Source organism: Camellia sinensis, chromosome 7 (genome assembly GCF_055761805.1).
Source record: "Camellia sinensis isolate YWXY chromosome 7, ASM5576180v1, whole genome shotgun sequence".
NCBI lineage: Eukaryota > Viridiplantae > Streptophyta > Magnoliopsida > Ericales > Theaceae > Camellia > Camellia sinensis.
In genome coordinates, this window is record NC_138967.1 from 45,116,710 (window position 1) to 45,135,926 (window position 19,217).

At 33.3% G+C, this 19,217-nt stretch overlaps 1 protein-coding gene across 1 annotated transcript; it reads right to left on the reverse strand.

Annotated features, from left to right (window-relative positions):
- Positions 1-667: 667 nt before the first annotated feature.
- Positions 668-17,529, reverse strand: LOC114264210 (UPF0481 protein At3g47200). Its single transcript, XM_082880664.1, has 3 exons — positions 17,392-17,529; positions 9,675-10,186; positions 668-1,355 (listed from the first exon to the last, which is right to left on the reverse strand). Exons 2-3 carry the CDS (start codon positions 10,175-10,177, stop codon positions 752-754), a joined length of 1,107 nt encoding a protein of 368 aa, XP_082736790.1. The 5' UTR covers positions 10,178-10,186; positions 17,392-17,529; the 3' UTR covers positions 668-751.
- Between the last annotated feature and the right edge of the window lie 1,688 nt (positions 17,530-19,217).

Genomic DNA, 19,217 nt, shown 5'->3' on the forward strand with positions numbered 1-19,217 from the left:
TTTGTTTGGGCAGACTGGATTAGCATTCCCATGACTAATAGTCCTAGGATTACGAATCCATTGGATTATGTATCCTATCTTAACTAATAGTCAAGTTTAAAATAATTAGTCCGTACTTTAATTGTTTAACCAAATATCAGATTAATAATTTTATTAGACTATTAGTCCAATCTCAAGCTCATGTCCACCCAAACAAACATAGCCTAAATGTATTGAATTCTATGTGGCACTGAGTTCCGAAAGAAGAATACCGAAAGAAGAATAGGCTGACACGTGTCAACCCATAGTAAAATGATTGAAATTTCCAAACCATTCAACTAATTGGTCAAAATATATATATATATATATATATATATATATATATATTCATATTTGTTCTTACGGAAGTGCTTTAGACCTCTAATTAGAGCTGCTACAGTACAGCTCTAATGAGCTGTTCACCTATAAGAAAAAAAAAAAAAGAAAAAATCAGTGAAATAAAAGACAAAAAATAGGAAAGGAGAAAATAAATTAGTGTTCCATTAGAACTCTCTTTTTAGAGGTCTAAAACATTTTTGTTGTTCTTTTTATGTTGAACAGTAGAAAGAGATATTATTGAAAAGAAACCATCACACAAGGCTCCCATTCTTCAACAAAGAATCGCGGAGCCAAAACAAGAGCGAGTAACAAAACCAACCAACCTACCTCATAGTCTAGCTTCTTTTATTTAGCGGCATAACAAGAAACAAAACAAGACTTGAAGCAGAGATATCTAGTTATATTTTCCAACAGGATGAATACTAAATATGGTTTGTAACACAGTGAGCAAAAGCAACACAACAGCAGCAAGAAACGAGATGAGTGCCCATGGAGTGTTGAAATAATCCCGTCTTAAGATCGCCAACCATAAGTTCCATTTCCTCCTGCAATGCTCATTCACATTGTCATAAACTTCGTTGTAACCTACATTAGATGATATGACATTGGAGCCGAGCTTGTTTATCATAGCCGCAACCGCTTCATTGTCACCTAAATGGTTTAAAATAATTCCACGGTGAGTAAGTATTTCGACATCTTCTGAGGTGTTCACAAGGCGATCCATAAACTTGCGATAAGCAGTGAAATAATTCCTTGAAGTGTCAGGAAGGTATTGCTCGTATGCAATTAAATTTCTGAAAAAACACTCTGTATCGTCCTCAATTTTTAAAGTTGGGATTTCCATTGTCCGATTTACAAACCCTATGTTGAACATATTCCGTCCCTCAATCTTCTTGAATTTGATCCCGGCTTCTTGGAGCTCTTTTGCAGATTTTAGGGACTCACCTTTTCTTCCAACAGTATTTCTTTGGGGTACCATTGAATGAAATTCACTGCAACAACAATATGTTGGAAATGGTTATAAAATTCTGGATAAAACCAAAATTTTTTCCTAAGTTCGGTCTATTTTTTAGGTGGGCCCCGAGTGTCGATTTACTCGGGTCAAAGTGGTAACGCATTCTATGCCGCGTTGTGATTCACGTGGTATATTTGGTTGATCAAAACCATTACCGAGTGAATGGGAAATTGAAGCCAAAGGGTGCTCCATGGAAATGGAGTTTTGGTGGAAATTCCTTAAGGTTGTATTGGCTTGTCCCACATTGATTTGGTGGGAAGTTTTGAAAGGGTTTATAAGGCTTGGGTTTGATACTTGGGGTGTGCCCCAAGGGGTACCCAAGTGTTTTAGAGGGAGAGGTTATGGGCAAAATGGGCTAGACCCATTGGACCCAAAAATCACCACACACGCGCGCGCGCCGCCGCCGCCGTCCGTCCGGTCGGGCGGGCTTGGGCGCGGGTGCGTGGTGTGTGGTTGGGTTGGGCTTCTAATCTTTTTGGGCCAAAAACATTTGAATTTAATTTTATTTTTTATTAAAATAAAATCCAGAATTCAAATTAAATTGGTTTGGATTTTTTGTACATCCAAACAGGGCCCTTCCCGTTTTCAAACAGAAATAAACTGTTTTGGAATTAGTGTACATCCAAACAGAGCCTTTCCCGTTTTCAAACAGAAATAAACTGTTTTGGAATTAATGCACACCCAAACAGGGCCCTTCCCGTTTTACTATCTGTTTGAATTGATTCAAATCTGTTTGAATTCAAAACCCAACAGGTATGATACCTGTTCAATTCAAAACAAAGAGTCACCTTCACATCTATAAATAGGACCACCCTCATTTGGATTTTGTAACTCTAATTTTCGTTCTTCATAATTCTGCAAACTTCCTCTTCATTTTGCTGCATTATTTTCTTGTCAGAGAGAGTATAAACACTTAGTGTGTTCGTAAGGCAAACAATTTGTAGTGCTGCTATTGTTTGTAGTAGATCATTTTATCCTGGGAGATAGACGTCCAAATTCTGAAAGCACCGTGGAGAGGACGAATCTGTCTTAAGGACACAGTGTCAAACACTGGACTTGATCAGAAAATAATTCGAAGAAATTAAATCAAGTAAGTTATTTAATTTATTTTCAGTGTTGTTTTTATTTATTTAAATCAGATTTTAATTTTGTTTTTGTAACAAAATAAAATCTGTTTTTATTTATTTATTTTTTATTCGAGTTTGATTTTTGTAATCAAACAAATTCTCTCCTTTTATCTATTTCTTTTATTCTTGTTGTTGTTTTGTACACAACAGAATTTAATCTATTTAAATACAGTGAAGATTGTCCTACAATCTTAAGACAGATTCCTTTTTGGGTATCTTCATTGTATTTAATTTTCTGTGTTTTCAAATTAATATTCTGGTTGGAAAAACAAATAGTGATTTATGCTATTTGACAGATAGTAGTAATATACTGTCTCTTTTCTTTGACAACAACTAGTAGTACGATACTGGTGTCATTAACAATTCAGAATATTATTTGGTATTACAGAAAATTCTTTTGATATTTTATTTTTTCTAGTTTTAGTAACAAGGAAAATAAAATTATTTTGTTGTTATAATTTATTTTCTGGTTTTAGTAATTAGAAAATTAATTTGTGTTTTAATTTATTTTCTGGTTTTGGTAACTAGAAAATTATTTTGTGTTTGTTCTGATTTTTGTAATCAGATAGTTTTGTGGTATTTTATTTTCTAGTTTTAGTAACAAGAAAAATAAAATGATTTTGTGTTATAATTTATTTTCTGGTTTAAGTAACTAGAAAATTAAGTTGTGGTTTGGTTTTCTGATTTTTGTAATCAGATATTATTTCGGTATTTTATTTTACTAGTTTTAGTAACCAGGAAAATAAAATTATTTTGTATTGTAATTTATTTTCTGGTTTTAGTAACTAGAAAATTAATTTTGTTAATCAATCATGTAACCTTTGTGACTCGGTCACAATCTGTTATTTTTGTAAGTAACTTATGGTTTCGTTTGGTAGACCACTTATTTTTGAACCCTTTGTGAAAAGGTGTTAATTATTTTAACTTTATCATAGTTCATCGTGAGTATACATGGAAGAATTTGTTTCTAAAATAAAATATTAGTTTTACAAACTAATTTTAGTTTATTACAATGTGGATTCATAGTCTTGAATTGTTTCTGCACTTGAGTCGAAAAATATATATATATATATATATATATATTCAGAAGAACATTTTAATGCATATTTAATTTATTTATTTATGTACAAATCAAACTGATTAAATGAAGGTATGTTTTGTCATTTTGAAGTTTAAAGTTTAAATGCGTTGGATTTTATTTATGATTTGAGAATCCTTTTATTTCATGATGCAAGTGATAGGATCGTGCATGATTAATTTATTTTGTTAATTCATTATTTTTAGTTGATGCGTTTGATATGCATGTATGATATCAACTCAAGTTATTTCTTAACAATAATTTCAAGTGATTTGGAATGATAAATTGTTATGTCGACATTGGACATAAACAGGTTAATTTGAATATTTCTAATCAATTTTGAATGGGTGTTTAAACACCAGAGAAATTTAAACATGAAGATGTATGTAATTATATCGGTCTGTTTAATTGGGAAGTAATTTAAGAAATCTTTTATGTTGATTATTGAATTATGTGACATAAGATGTCATTAATAATTATTTTACTTGCGTAGTAGAATTTGTTAAACCATGAACCATTTTATTAATATGGGGGTGTATCTCTTGCATTAGTTGAGATAATTTAATTTTCTTCTGTCACAAATATTTTTATGACAGTGACATTTATTTGTTATTGAGTTGCAAGAATGTATACAATCAAATGGGTTTTTGAATTGTTTGATTCTTAGGCAAAAATTTTTATGAGGATATGATTTTGTCAAAACATTAATTCTGACTTGAGTAGTCATAATTATTTTGGTTTTTCCTTGAATTTGTTTTAAAATTCATTGATTTATATCAGAAGTGATAGGGGTGGTGAATATGATGCACCATTAAATGAATTTTGTGCACAACATGGCCTTATTCACCATACTACAGCCCCTTATTCTCCACAGCAAAATGAAATTGCTGAAAGGAAGAATAGAACCCTAAAAGAAATGATGAATGCCATGTTACTAAGTTCAGGCTTACCACAGAACTTGTGGGGGGAAGCAATATTGTCTGCTAATTATGTTCTTAATAGAATACCCCACAAGAAAACCAAAAGCATTCCTTATGAATTGTGGAAAGGTCGACCACCTTCCTACAAATACTTAAAAGTGTGGGGGTGTTTGGCAAAAGTTGAAGTACCTGTTCCTAAAAAGACTAAGATAGGACCAAAAACAGTAGATTGTGTGTTTATTGGTTATGCTCAGAATAGTAGTGCATATCGGTTTCTGACTTATAAATCAGATATACCTGATATAAATGTGAACACTATTATAGAGTCAAGGAATGCTGTGTTTTTTGAACATGTCTTTCTTTACAAGAAAGGACATGAATTAAGTTCACAGAAAAGAACTTATGATTGTACACAAAGTCAAGAGACTAATGACAATCAAACACAAGAGACTAGTAATAGTCTCAACCAACAGGATTTAACTAATGATGAACCAAGACGGAGTAAGAGAGCAAAAACATCAAAATCCTTTGGTCCAGATTTTCTGACATTATTTTACTTGCGTAGTAGAATTTGTTAAACCATGAACCATTTTATTAATATGGGGGTGTATCTCTTGCATTAGTTGAGATAATTTAATTTTCTTCTGTCACAAATATTTTTATGACAGTGACATTTATTTGTTATTGAGTTGCAAGAATGTATACAATCAAATGGGTTTTTGAATTGTTTGATTCTTAGGCAAAAATTTTTATGAGGATATGATTTTGTCAAAACATTAATTCTGACTTGAGTAGTCATAATTATTTTGGTTTTTCCTTGAATTTGTTTTAAAATTCATTGATTTATATCAGAAGTGATAGGGGTGGTGAATATGATGCACCATTAAATGAATTTTGTGCACAACATGGCCTTATTCACCATACTACAGCCCCTTATTCTCCACAGCAAAATGAAATTGCTGAAAGGAAGAATAGAACCCTAAAAGAAATGATGAATGCCATGTTACTAAGTTCAGGCTTACCACAGAACTTGTGGGGGGAAGCAATATTGTCTGCTAATTATGTTCTTAATAGAATACCCCACAAGAAAACCAAAAGCATTCCTTATGAATTGTGGAAAGGTCGACCACCTTCCTACAAATACTTAAAAGTGTGGGGGTGTTTGGCAAAAGTTGAAGTACCTGTTCCTAAAAAGACTAAGATAGGACCAAAAACAGTAGATTGTGTGTTTATTGGTTATGCTCAGAATAGTAGTGCATATCGGTTTCTGACTTATAAATCAGATATACCTGATATAAATGTGAACACTATTATAGAGTCAAGGAATGCTGTGTTTTTTGAACATGTCTTTCTTTACAAGAAAGGACATGAATTAAGTTCACAGAAAAGAACTTATGATTGTACACAAAGTCAAGAGACTAATGACAATCAAACACAAGAGACTAGTAATAGTCTCAACCAACAGGATTTAACTAATGATGAACCAAGACGGAGTAAGAGAGCAAAAACATCAAAATCCTTTGGTCCAGATTTTCTGACATACTTGTTAGAAAATGAACCTCAAAGCTTTAAGGCAGCAATGACAGGTCCTGAAGCACCTTTGTGGAAAGAGGCTGTTAATAATGAAATTGAATCCATTATGCAAAATCATACTTGGGATTGGTGGATCTTCCACCAGGTTCTAAACCTCTTGGATATAAATGGATATTCAAGAGAAAAATGAAAGCAGATGGTTCAATTGACAAGTATAAAGCAAGACTTGTTGTTAAAGGTTACAGACAAAAGGAAGGTCTGGACTATTTTGACACATATTCCCCTGTGACAAGAATAACATCCATTCGCATGCTTATTTCTATAGCAGCGTTGTTTAATTTAGAAATACATCAAATGGATGTTAAGACAGCTTTCTTAAACGGTGATCTAAATGAAAAGATCTATATGGAACAACCCGAAGGGTTTGTAGTATCAGGGCAAGAAAAGAAAGTTTGTCGACTTGTAAAATCCCTTTATGGATTAAAACAAGCACCTAAGCAATGGCATGAAAAATTTGATCATGCAATGCTTACTAATGGGTTTAAGATAAACGAATGTGACAAATGCGTCTATGTTAAAAACACTGACCTAGGATATGTCATAGTTTGTCTTTATGTGGATGACATGCTTATCATCGGAAGCAGTCAAAACATGATCAAATCAACTAAGAAGATGCTTAACAAAAGATTTGATATGAAAGATATGGGGGTCGCAGATGTTATATTAGGAATGGAAATTACTAAAACATCTGACGGATATGCATTATCTCAATCTCATTATATTGAGAAAATCCTTGATAAATTTATCAAGGATGATTTGAATTTAGCTAGAACACCTGTAGATATCAGTCTTTATTTATCAAAAAATAAAGGTGATGCAGTGTCTCAGTTAAAATACTCCCAAATCATTGGAAGCCTAATGTACCTAATGAATTGTACTCGTCCTGATATAGCTTATGCTATCAGTAAATTGAGTAGGTACACTAGTAACCCTGGAGAAGACCATTGGAAAGCGATCATTCGAGTTCTTAGATATCTAAGATTTACTCGTGATCATGGTTTGAACTTTACTCGATATCCAGCAGTACTTGAAGGTTATTGTGATGCCAATTGGATATCGGATACTAAAGATTCAAAATCCACTAGTGGATATGTCTTTACTCTAGGAGGCGCTGCTGTTTCTTGGAAGTCCACGAAACAAACTTGCATCGCACGATCCACAATGGAATCCGAGTTCATTGCTTTAGACAAAGCAGGTGAAGAAGCAGAATGGCTTCGTCACTTCTTAGAAGACATTCCAATGTGGCCAAAACCTGTGCCAGCTATTTGCATTCATTGTGATAGTCAATCTGCAATGGGCAGGGCACAGAATCACATGTATAACGGTAAGTCACGACATATATGTCGTCGACATAATACCGTAAGGCAATTGTTGTCAAACGGAATAATCTCAATAGATTATATAAAATCTAAAGAGAATATTGCGGATCCGTTAACAAAAGGTTTGACAAAAGAGCTAGTGTATAGTTCATCAAAGGGGATGGGATTAAAGCCTATTACATAAGAGTCGTCATAATGGTAACCCTACTTATATGACTGGAGATCCCAAGAACTAAGTTCAAAGGGACAACTAAGTTATGTATGGCTCGCCAGAAATCACCAAGGGATTAAAATTCCTACCCATTCCTATGGTGAGAGTGATATCTGCAACATATGTTGTCTGCAGGGGTATAAGGATAAGCTTTGCTTTTAATGATTACTTATATCTTGATTAAGGCATAAAATCAAGACGAGTATAAAGAGATACTCACAATAAGAATCACCTATATGAGTGTTGAACTGGGGCCGGTTCTATGAGAATGAAAAGGCTAAATTCTCTAGAAACACTTATGAAAACCAGGCGCGTTCAAGGCCAAAATGAACACAACAGTGAGAACCACGATGTGTTAGAAGATATTTTGTGTGAAATCTATTGTCTTGGCTTACACAAACGGCTGAACAATTCAAGGCATCGCGTCCATTGGTTAGCCAGTAAGTCCGATAGGTTATCACTAGGGAAGGTTCAAAGCCGAAAACTACCTATCCTGATGCAAGATATTTTCGACTTATACTCTTTCGTTAAAGTCTGCATATTGTTGCATTTCCGTTGTCATCAAATTCCATTCATGTGGGGGATTGTTGGAAATGGTTATAAAATTCTGGATAAAACCAAAATTTTTTCCTAAGTTCGGTCTATTTTTTAGGTGGGCCCCGAGTGTCGATTTACTCAGGTCAAAGTGGTAACGCATTCTATGCCGCGTTGTGATTCACGTGGTATATTTGGTTGATCAAAACCATTACCGAGTGAATGGGAAATTGAAGCCAAAGGGTGCTCCATGGAAATGGAGTTTTGGTGGAAATTCCTTAAGGTTGTATTGGCTTGTCCCACATTGATTTGGTGGGAAGTTTTGAAAGGGTTTATAAGGCTTGGGTTTGATACTTGGGGTGTGCCCCAAGGGGTACCCAAGTGTTTTAGAGGGAGAGGTTATGGGCAAAATGGGCTAGACCCATTGGACCCAAAAATCACCACACACGCGCGCGCGCCGCCGCCGCCGTCCGTCCGGTCGGGCGGGCTGGGCCTGGGCTTGGGCGCGGGTGCGTGGTGTGTGGTTGGGTTGGGCTTCTAATCTTTTTGGGCCAAAAACATTTGAATTTAATTTTATTTTTTATTAAAATAAAATCCAGAATTCAAATTAAATTGGTTTGGATTTTTTGTACATCCAAACAGGGCCCTTCCCGTTTTCAAACAGAAATAAACTGTTTTGGAATTAGTGTACATCCAAACAGAGCCTTTCCCGTTTTCAAACAGAAATAAACTGTTTTGGAATTAATGCACACCCAAACAGGGCCCTTCCCGTTTTACTATCTGTTTGAATTGATTCAAATCTGTTTGAATTCAAAACCCAACAGGTATGATACCTGTTCAATTCAAAACAAAGAGTCACCTTCACATCTATAAATAGGACCACCCTCATTTGGATTTTGTAACTCTAATTTTCGTTCTTCATAATTCTGCAAACTTCCTCTTCATTTTGCTGCATTATTTTCTTGTCAGAGAGAGTATAAACACTTAGTGTGTTCGTAAGGCAAACAATTTGTAGTGCTGCTATTGTTTGTAGTAGATCATTTTATCCTGGGAGATAGACGTCCAAATTCTGAAAGCACCGTGGAGAGGACGAATCTGTCTTAAGGACACAGTGTCAAACACTGGACTTGATCAGAAAATAATTCGAAGAAATTAAATCAAGTAAGTTATTTAATTTATTTTCAGTGTTGTTTTTATTTATTTAAATCAGATTTTAATTTTGTTTTTGTAACAAAATAAAATCTGTTTTTATTTTTTATTCGAGTTTGATTTTTGTAATCAAACAAATTCTCTCCTTTTATCTATTTCTTTTATTCTTGTTGTTGTTTTGTACACAACAGAATTTAATCTATTTAAATACAGTGAAGATTGTCCTACACAATAATGCAACAGGCCTAGAAGATGTTTGATGTCATCTTCTCTTGGATTTTCATCAGGAGCTTGTAAAAGTTTACCTGGTGGTATCGGATCAAAAAAGCTAACAAACATGCCAACGAGGTTGTCTAGTGAGTCAGAGTCACTAGAATTTTTGGTCATGTTGATTTTCAAATAACATTAAATCACGGCGTGTGCCAAGTCCAATATGGTCAAGCAGAAAAATGCAGTCGTTCGGGTCTATCGGGGATTTCATCGCATACTTGCGAAGCAACTCAACGATGAAGCAACTGTCAAGAACCATCATTTTAACAAACGCATTTGAATCAAGGCTAATGGGTTCTGCATAAAACTTGCGTGCTCTTTGTTCAGATTCTTGCATCGCCGCGATGTATCTTTCCACACTGGTTTCATTTCTTCGTTGAAGAAGCTGTTGCAAGTAGCGTAATTTGTGCTCTTCCATTGGTTGCAGATTATCCTTACCATGGTGATAAGGACCAATAGCAACTACGCTTGGTTTATAAGCTTTTTCATTTTCATTGCGTAGTAGATCATGTACTCGAAAGATGCAACGTTCAGATGGTATAGGAGGTAACTCATCAAGCTTTTTATCAATATCGAGCATAAGGTCGGCACTTGTCTCTGACATGCTCTATGTCTGTGCACACAAATTTTCCAGACCATATGTCAAAAATAATAGTACAAATTTTCATGCCTTCAGTTAAATCAGATCTACAATTAATCAACAAGGCAAATTGCATTTCTTTCTCAACTTGGTTTTCTTTGCTATGAAATATGAATTAAAATGCAAATTCAGACATAAGTTTTCTAAAAGACAATGAACAAGACAATAAAATATAATTTTCAATGTTGAATACTCTTATATCAAAAAAAATTGAAAAATAAGGATAAATTACACTTACATCCCTTGAGGTTTAGTATAATTTCAAAAACCTCCCTTGTGATTTTAATAATAACACTAATCAACCTTACTTTTCAAATTATTATCAAGATTCCCCATGGTTAATCCTCTATTAAACAAAATTCGCCGATGTCATACATTATAAGATTTAAATGCCATGATAGCCCCTAAGTTACCTTATCTATTCAATAATAAATTTAATTCGCCTCCCTAAAATTTTGCATGTAAATTAACAAACACTCATGCATATTTTAGCAATGTTGAACAAAATTCTTAAATTCTATATAATATTTTTTTTTGATCAGCAAAGAAAAGAAACTTTATTGATGAAAAGAGCAAAAACAAGCAACAAAATACAACCATAAAGGAGGGAAGTGCAAAAAGCATCAAAGCTAACACTCCACAATCCCAACTAGGTTGGCATCAAGGAGGAAGCACAATCATCTGCTAGCACTAAACCCACAGATTGGCGAGAAACCAATCCAAAACAAAGAAACAAAAACAAAAGAAATAAAAAAATCACCCAAACACACAGCCTTCCAAAACTGCCAATTTGTAACCCAAAGTTGCATCAATTTGTAGCCCAAAACTGTTGCACTCTCCTAGCAACACTAAAGAAATAAACACCCAAGATAGCCAGCAGCAGCAGACAGACACCAGCAACAAACCAAAACCAAGACTTCTATACAACTTTTGTAGCCCAAAACTGTTGCACTCTTCTAGCAACACTAAGAAATTAACACGCAAGGTAGCCAGAACAGAACCATAGGACAGCAAAACAGACCAGCAGCACTCCTTCTTTCAAAGGCCAAGACAAACAAATCCAAGGCAGCAACTGTTAGAACAAACTGCTCCAGAAGTACTACAACAGTTCAGCACAAAATTACTCATTTTCAGCTTGCTACACTACAGCAGATCAGGTCCAACATGCTCAGATAGATCAACATCAGCCAACTGAAACAACAGAGCACATTCCATCGAATGAGCATCAGTGCAGCACAACCTATTAGTTCAACCTACTATTGCATAACCCAACTTCACCACTACTACACCTTCGAGCTGAATAGCAGCAAGTATGCTTAACCACCAACTCCCAAATCCTCACAAAACAAAATTCACCATCATCACAAACACAAAATATCAGTTCAACAATTAGCATATTAGTACAAGACCATTATTGACAGCAACAACTCCCAATTTAACTCCCCTGAGCACCATTTCATCACCCTGAGCCCCATTTAGCAGACCTGAGCACCTCCAAATGCCATACTAGTAGCTGAAAACATTAACAGTGAAGGGAGTTACAACCCAAATCAGCAACACCACCCCAGAAAATAAACTTTCACTTCAAATCTGAGCAGGAGCATCCCAACAGCCCACCTTGACACAATAACAGCAAAGCCTCCTCTGAACTTAAGACATATGTCTCACCCATTTTATATTTGACACTATCTCTTGGATGGAGAAGCAACACCCCGAATCATAAATTTTGAACCACATGGCCACTCTAATTTTAATAAGCTCAGACAAAGCATCAGCATCAGGATTAACATTATTAAAAACACAGTCATTCCTATATTTCCACAAAGACCAAACGACCGAAATAAAAACAACCCACCAAACCTCCTTTACCTTTTTCTTGAGCCTCCATCCCAACCACCAGTTCATCAAGCCTTCGAAAGAACCTGGAGACACCCATTGGATTTCCCACCATGCCATGATGTTAGACCACACACGCCACACAAAGTTACAAGACAAAAGAAGATGATTACAAGTCTCCTCCTCAACTTTACACAGCACGCAACATAGACTCCTCGAACCTCTCAAAACTCCCACTCTACTTAGAAAATCAGATGTTTTCAACCTACCCCTCCATGCAAGCCAAGAAATGAATTTGGCCTTAGGAGGAGCAAAATTATTCCAGACCAGCTCATAATTACCTAAGGCAGGCCCAACTCTGTTTTGGCACCAATTATACACAGAGCCAACTTTAAAGGTTCCTGACTGCTCAGCCTTCCACCGAATTGAATCCCTTTGATTAACATCAAGGCTAGGACCTACACCCAGCAGACTTTGCAACCTAATCATCTCTTCTTCTTCCCATTCGAAAAGAGGCCTTCTGAAATTGAAACACCAATAATTATTACTAATTCTGCGATATATCAGATCCTTCAAACTTATCTCCTTATCTACATTCAGTTGATATAGCCTTGGAAATTGGGCTTTGAGACTTAATGATCCCAACCAAGTATCTTCCAAAAAATTTACCCTACAACCATCACCAATCCTAATCTCCACATTTTCCCGAAAAAAGTTATACAAATAAGGGTTTAAACATGACACATCAAGAACATCTTTCCAAATAGAAGAAACTGAACACAAATCCTGCACTGGAGGAAACCATCGGCCCCCCGATATCCCATATTTAGCACAAATCACAGATTTCCACAGAGCATCATTTTCAAGAGCATATCTCCACCACCACTTGAGAAGCAAGCATGAATTTAACAACCTGATATCTCTTATTCCAAGGCCACCCTGCTTCTTATTCAGCTGCACCTCTTTCCATTTTAACAAATGTATTTTCCGTTTAGATTCATCCCCTCCCCACAAGAACCTAGCTTGAATCTTATCAAGTTGTTTAGCAACACACTCTGGAATCTTAAACAAAGACATATAATAAACAGGCAAGGAAGACAAGACAGATTTAATAAGTGTGACCCTTCCAGCATATGACAACAGCCTACCTTTCCACCCAGATAGTTTCTTTTTAACTCGATCCACAACAGGCTGCCATGTTTGTTTCCTGCGAGGATTAGCACCAAGAGGCATTCCAAGATATTTTAAAGGTAATTTGTGACTCAAACAGTTAAGTGTTTCTGCAAACTCCTCCACCAACCCACTCTCCACTCCGTCTCCACAAATCAAACTCTTATGAAAATTTATCTTCAGCCCCGATACCACTTCAAAACACCGTAAAATTCGTTTGATTGTCATGATTTCTGACCACTCAGCCTCACAGAATATAATAGTATCATCAGCGAACTGGAGATGGGACACATTCACAGCTCTATTACCCACGACCACACCTCTTATAAACCCCAACCCCTTGGCCCTTGACAGCAGAATATGCAGACCTTCAGCAACAACATTGAACAAGAACGGGGACAAAGGATCACCCTGTCTTAACCCTTTTTGTGGACAGAACTCAGCGGAAGGGGAGCCGTTCACCAAAATGGAAATTCTAGCGGATTCCATGCACTCCTTCATCCATCGAATCCATCTTGAACCAAAGCCAAAACTAGAAAGCATATGCAACAAGCAATTCCAATTAACAGTATTCCAATTCTATATAATATTAAACAAGACCCCAAAATTGTTAAGATATAATTAAAAAACTTAACAGGAAAAAAAACTGATTTTTATTAATAGAATACCTAAAAAGAAATAATATTTCTAAAATCAATATTAGATAACATCTTATAATATTTTAATATAAGACCTATTTCACACTACATAAATAATGTAAAATTTATTATTTTAATTAATGCATATATTATTGGGTAAATTACAAATACATCCCTTGAGGTTTGCTTAAAGTACAAATTATTCTATGTGGTTTGAAAAATTACAAATACCTCATTGTTAGGATTTTTTATTTAACAGAATTAAATAAAAAATAAAATTCATAATTGCTCTCCTATACAATAATAAAATTACCTAAATTATTAATCGAAATATATTTCTAATATCATTAAAAGCTGTTTATTGACTGATTTATTAATAAAAATGGCGATTTGTTATGAAATTAGAAATCTCAGGGGGTAGAATGTAATTTCCAAAATCACAAGGACGATTCGTATTTTAATCAGACCTCAAATGGTGTATTTGTAATTTATCCTATATTATTTGAATTTCTATTTTTTAAGAAGTTAAAACAAATTCACATTTTAATTATTTGTAAATAAAATGAACTTATTGGGATTCATGAAACAGCATTTGAATATTAGATATTACTATAATTAAGGAGTTGTTTGGGGTATCCTAAATAAGTGCACTTTTTGTCTTTTTGGACTAAAAAGTTGAGGGAAAAAATATGGATGTTTGGGTTAACTTTTTGACTTTTTATAAAAAAATGTATATTAAAAAATTGTATGAATTGGTGTGTAGGAAAAAATTATGATTGAGAGTTGTGCAACCGTAATTTTTGACTTTTGGTGAATAGTGATAACTTTTTAACTTTCTGAGTAACTTTTTGACTTTTTAACTTTTTTTACACTTCTCAAACTTAGCCTAAATTATGTTTTACTTTATAAATCAAACATACTTTCAGTACTTTATAACATATGGTCAAGTCACTCATTTTTTGTTCATCAATATATACATATATGTATAAGAGAAATGTTTTTTTCCCCAGATTCTCGCGCCCCGAATGTCCCTAATGCCCAAAACGACGTCGTTTTGGGCATTATTTTTATTTATTTATTTTTTCTTCTTCTTCTTCCATTTTCAGTCTGAACCAGAGAGGGAGAGGGAGAGAAAGAGAAGAGAGAAAGAGAGAGAGAGAGAAGAGAGGTCGCCGGTCGCCGGTCGTCGGCCCAGCCGAGCTCGTCGCAGCCTCCGACCGCCGCCTCCAGCCTTGCCTCCGCCTCTCCTCCCCCTGTGAGTATGCCCCCTCCAGTCCCCTCCTCCTCCTTCCTCCTCCTCCTCCTCCTCCTTCTTCTTCCTTCTTCTGCTGAAAAAAAAAAAAAAAAAAAAAAGGAATTCGGGGCATTCGGGAGAGCTCAGATTCGGACTCCCAATCGCGATTGTATATATAAATTCAGTAATGATTCAGAATATTAATTTTGGTATATTAATAAAATATTAATGATATGACAAAAAAAAATAAAAAAATAAAAAATCAAAATTAAAACATCACATTACAATAGATAAGGTCCACTGTCAATTTATTAAAATTAACTTTAAAATTAAAGAATTAGAATTCGAACGCATTTTTCACATAAATTTATGGATCTGATGGAGTGGTTGGTGAGCAAGGCAGAGGGCGCAGATTTGATGAAACAGGTGGCAGGAAGGGTCACCAGAGTTGATCTGAGGAAAGGGGTAGTAGGAAAAGGTCAGAGGTGGTGGATCTTAGGGAAAGTGAAGTAGAAGAGAGACTTCAGCGGTGGATTTGGCTTATGGGGAGTGTTAAATTAAATTAAAATATAAAATAAATAGGAATTAACAATTGATCTAAAATATAATTAAATTAAAATTAGATTAACATGTTAGAAATTATAATAAATAATGACGAATTTAGGATTAATTGTGATCTAAAATATAATTAACTTAAAATTACATTAAAAAGTTAGTAATTACAATAAATAGTGAAATATTTAGGATTATTTGTGAGCTAAAATATAATTAAATTAAAATTAGAATAAAAATTTAGGAATTACAATAAATAATTAAGAATTTATAATTAATTGTGATTAATTGAATTAATAGTAGACATTATAAATTAGAGAATTTTTTTTAAGATTTCTGATATTAAGATTTTATAAGATAAAAGATATATAATATTTTCATAGTAGTTGTGGTCCTTCAATATTTTCACAGGAAAATATCGACTCAGAGAAATTTGTGCCCGACTTAGAAATTTCAACCCCAACACAGAAAAATTTCATTTTCACAGAGAAATTTATTTGACTTCTCTAATATGATCAGAGAGAAATATCATCGAAGGACCTTAGCTAATATAAAAAAAAAAATATCTTGGACTTTTCATACTACACAAAGTCGCAGAAAGATATTTCACTAATTTTCCCTATAAATTATGTGTATGAGAGATGAGAGAAAAAGAAAAAATAAAATAAAATTTAGGGTTTGAAGGAATTATAGTCATTTCACATCTATAGTTAACGGTTGCACTTTAGTCTAAAACTACGTAGAGGGTATATGACTATTTTTAAAAGACAGGAGGATAATGTGCTAATAAGTCATACCACAAGGAGCAATTACTCTGGGTTTTGGTCTACGCATTTCCTTAGTTTTTTGTTGTTTGATAGTGTGGGGTGCTTGGTCTGTTTCAGGTTTGGTTAGTTTTTTTGGGTGTGGTTGTTTTGGTGTTTGTGGTTGGTTTCTCACCAACTCGTGATGATGTGCTAATATATGATTGGGTGTTCTTATTGGTGCCAACCTAATTGGGATTGATTAGGTTCACTATGATGCTTGTTGCACTCATCCTTCTCTATCTTTTATTGATGTAATAGTTTTCTGATTCATCAATAAATTTCCTTTTCTTTGCTGATCAAAAAAAAAAAAAAAAAAAGTCATACCACAAGGAGATAAAATGAATTATGCCCTTATTTAAATTATCTAAAACTACTTTTTTGGTATATCTAATACTCATAATTTTATTTGTAAGACTGAGAAACCAAACTCTAATATTAATTTAAACACACAACAAAATAACATACTTTTTAAAGACAAAATAAAATTTTAAATTTTTTCTGTAATAAAATCTTGATTAGGTACGGTATTTTACTAATTTATAATACTTATGAGTATATATTTAATTTTTGCAATCTTTTCAGAGAGTAAATAGATTTGAATTAAATATTTTAGGAACTTAATGCATACAATCAATAATTTAGAGATTAAATCGACTTTAATTTATATATTTTATGGACTAAATAGAGTCAATCAATAATTCAGGAACTACATAGACCCTATATATATTTTTGACAAACACTTGCACATAGATACCATATGACTTTGAATATATATATATATATATATATCAAATATATTTTTATGATAATATTATAAATTTTTTATCCACATATTTCTAAATCACAAATTATCGAATAATGTTATGTAATTTTTATTTTTAAATCATAAATAACAGCACCCTTAACAATAAAATTACGTAATATTTGAATCATAAAACTTACTTGTTGAGACTTCTTGATCAGTCGCCTCACTAATATTGCGTCAGCTAAAAAGAGGCTTCTTTATGATGAGAGAAGAAAAGAAGTTGATAAATGATTGGAAGAAAACTCAATTTATAATCGACAGCAAGCGTATTAATTACAAAAAAAAAAAAAGAAAAAGAGAAGAGGGGGGGGGGGGGGGTGAGAGACACCCACACAGACAAAAAAACAAAACAACACAATAAGAAAAGCAATATAAAGTAAAGAAACCAAAATTTAATAAATGCCTAAATTTCACTTTATTCCCTCATAGACAAAAAAGAAAAGAACACAATAAGAAAAGCAATATAAGTAGAGTCCAGAAATCAAGATTTAATAAATGGCTAAATTTTACTTTATTCTTGGTGTTTGGTTGAAGGATTTTTTTTTTTTTTAATCAGGAAAAGTCAGTAGTTAATTGTTAAATTAGCATCACGGGAGAGTTGAAACTCACGCCTATACACCTTACAAAAAATTGTTGCTTTCCCATTCTACTCCTAAGATGGAACCCAAGACCTCTCCTTTAAGAGAGAATATCATATCAAGGCCCAAGATATATTGTTTGGAACGTATATCCACTTAAAAGCTTAAGTTTGTAAGTAGAGAGTTCATCCAATGTATATTAAGATTCATATCTTTTACTCTTTATCCAATGTGGGACTGTACCTTCATATGCTCCAACAAATTTGATGAGTGAAATGAAAAAGAAAAGGAAATAGAAACAAAATGAGACCAAATTGATAGAATTCAAATTTCAAGTTATGTTTCATTGAGTTGGGCAATGGGGAAAGAAAAAAGCCAAGATTAACCCAAAAGACAAAAAGAGATATTACATTTTCTTTTCCCCTGTTTTTTTCATTATAACCAAACAAAAAGTGATATTATGTTTCCTTTTTTCTTTTCATTTTTCTCATCAAATCTTCCAAACAAATACAATCTTAAACTCTATTTTTTAGGATCAAATTGATAGAAAGTGAAAGAAAGACACACGCACACAAAAAAACCTAACATTTTAAAAGTTTGCTTGGCATAAAAGTAGTGGAAAATAAAAAATAAAAAAAAAGTTAATTTTGTTATACAATCTAAACTAGCCTTTTAATTAAAAAATTGCATGTGTTTATATAAGGAGTTATTTATAACTAAAATTTCAAATTTTCACATCTTGTTTCTTAAAATTTTCATCTAGAGAATCTATTTTTCTTCTATTTCTTTTAAAAAATTAAAATATATTTAAGTATTTTTAAAATTAAAATACCTTATATGTAACTAATCTCATTGTGCAAATCATAAGTATTTTTTTTTATTTATTTATTTTGTGGCAAAATTTACTTTAACTACATGTACATTATTCCATGTGTAATTTACCAGCTAAAATTTAGAAATAAACACATAACTCCTTATGCGTTGGCATTTGTTTTAGACTTGTTGTTAACTTAGACAAAATGTCTAACGGCGCATTTCAATTCACAAACCACAAGAAATTATGTGATTGTTTTCAAATGATAGGAATGATTTGAACATAGGGCAAACAACAAAAGAATAAAGTGAAATTTACCCAAAATAAAATATATATAAAAAAAATTGCTCATATAAATAAACAAATAAAATAAATCAAAAAGATTTTAGATGATATTTCTCCATCTGTTTTATTTGATAGAAATAAGCGTATGGTTCAAAATTGAAAATAAATTTTAAAAAATAGAATTTAAATTAATAAAATTCAAAATTTATTTTATTACAATGGTTAAACTATAATTTTTTTTTTTAATTTCCCAAGAGAGTCAAACTTTAGTGTAAACCCATATTGT

Excerpts from the sequence above, each read along its gene's own strand:
- LOC114264210 (XM_082880664.1), bottom strand. The coding sequence starts at position 10,177 with ATGTCAGAGACAAGTGCCGACCTTATGCTCGATATTGATAAAAAGCTT. Across the intron at positions 1,356-9,674 it reads CAACATGACCAAAAATTCTA|TTGCAGTGAATTTCATTCAA; the intron begins GTGACTCTGACT and ends AACATATTGTTG.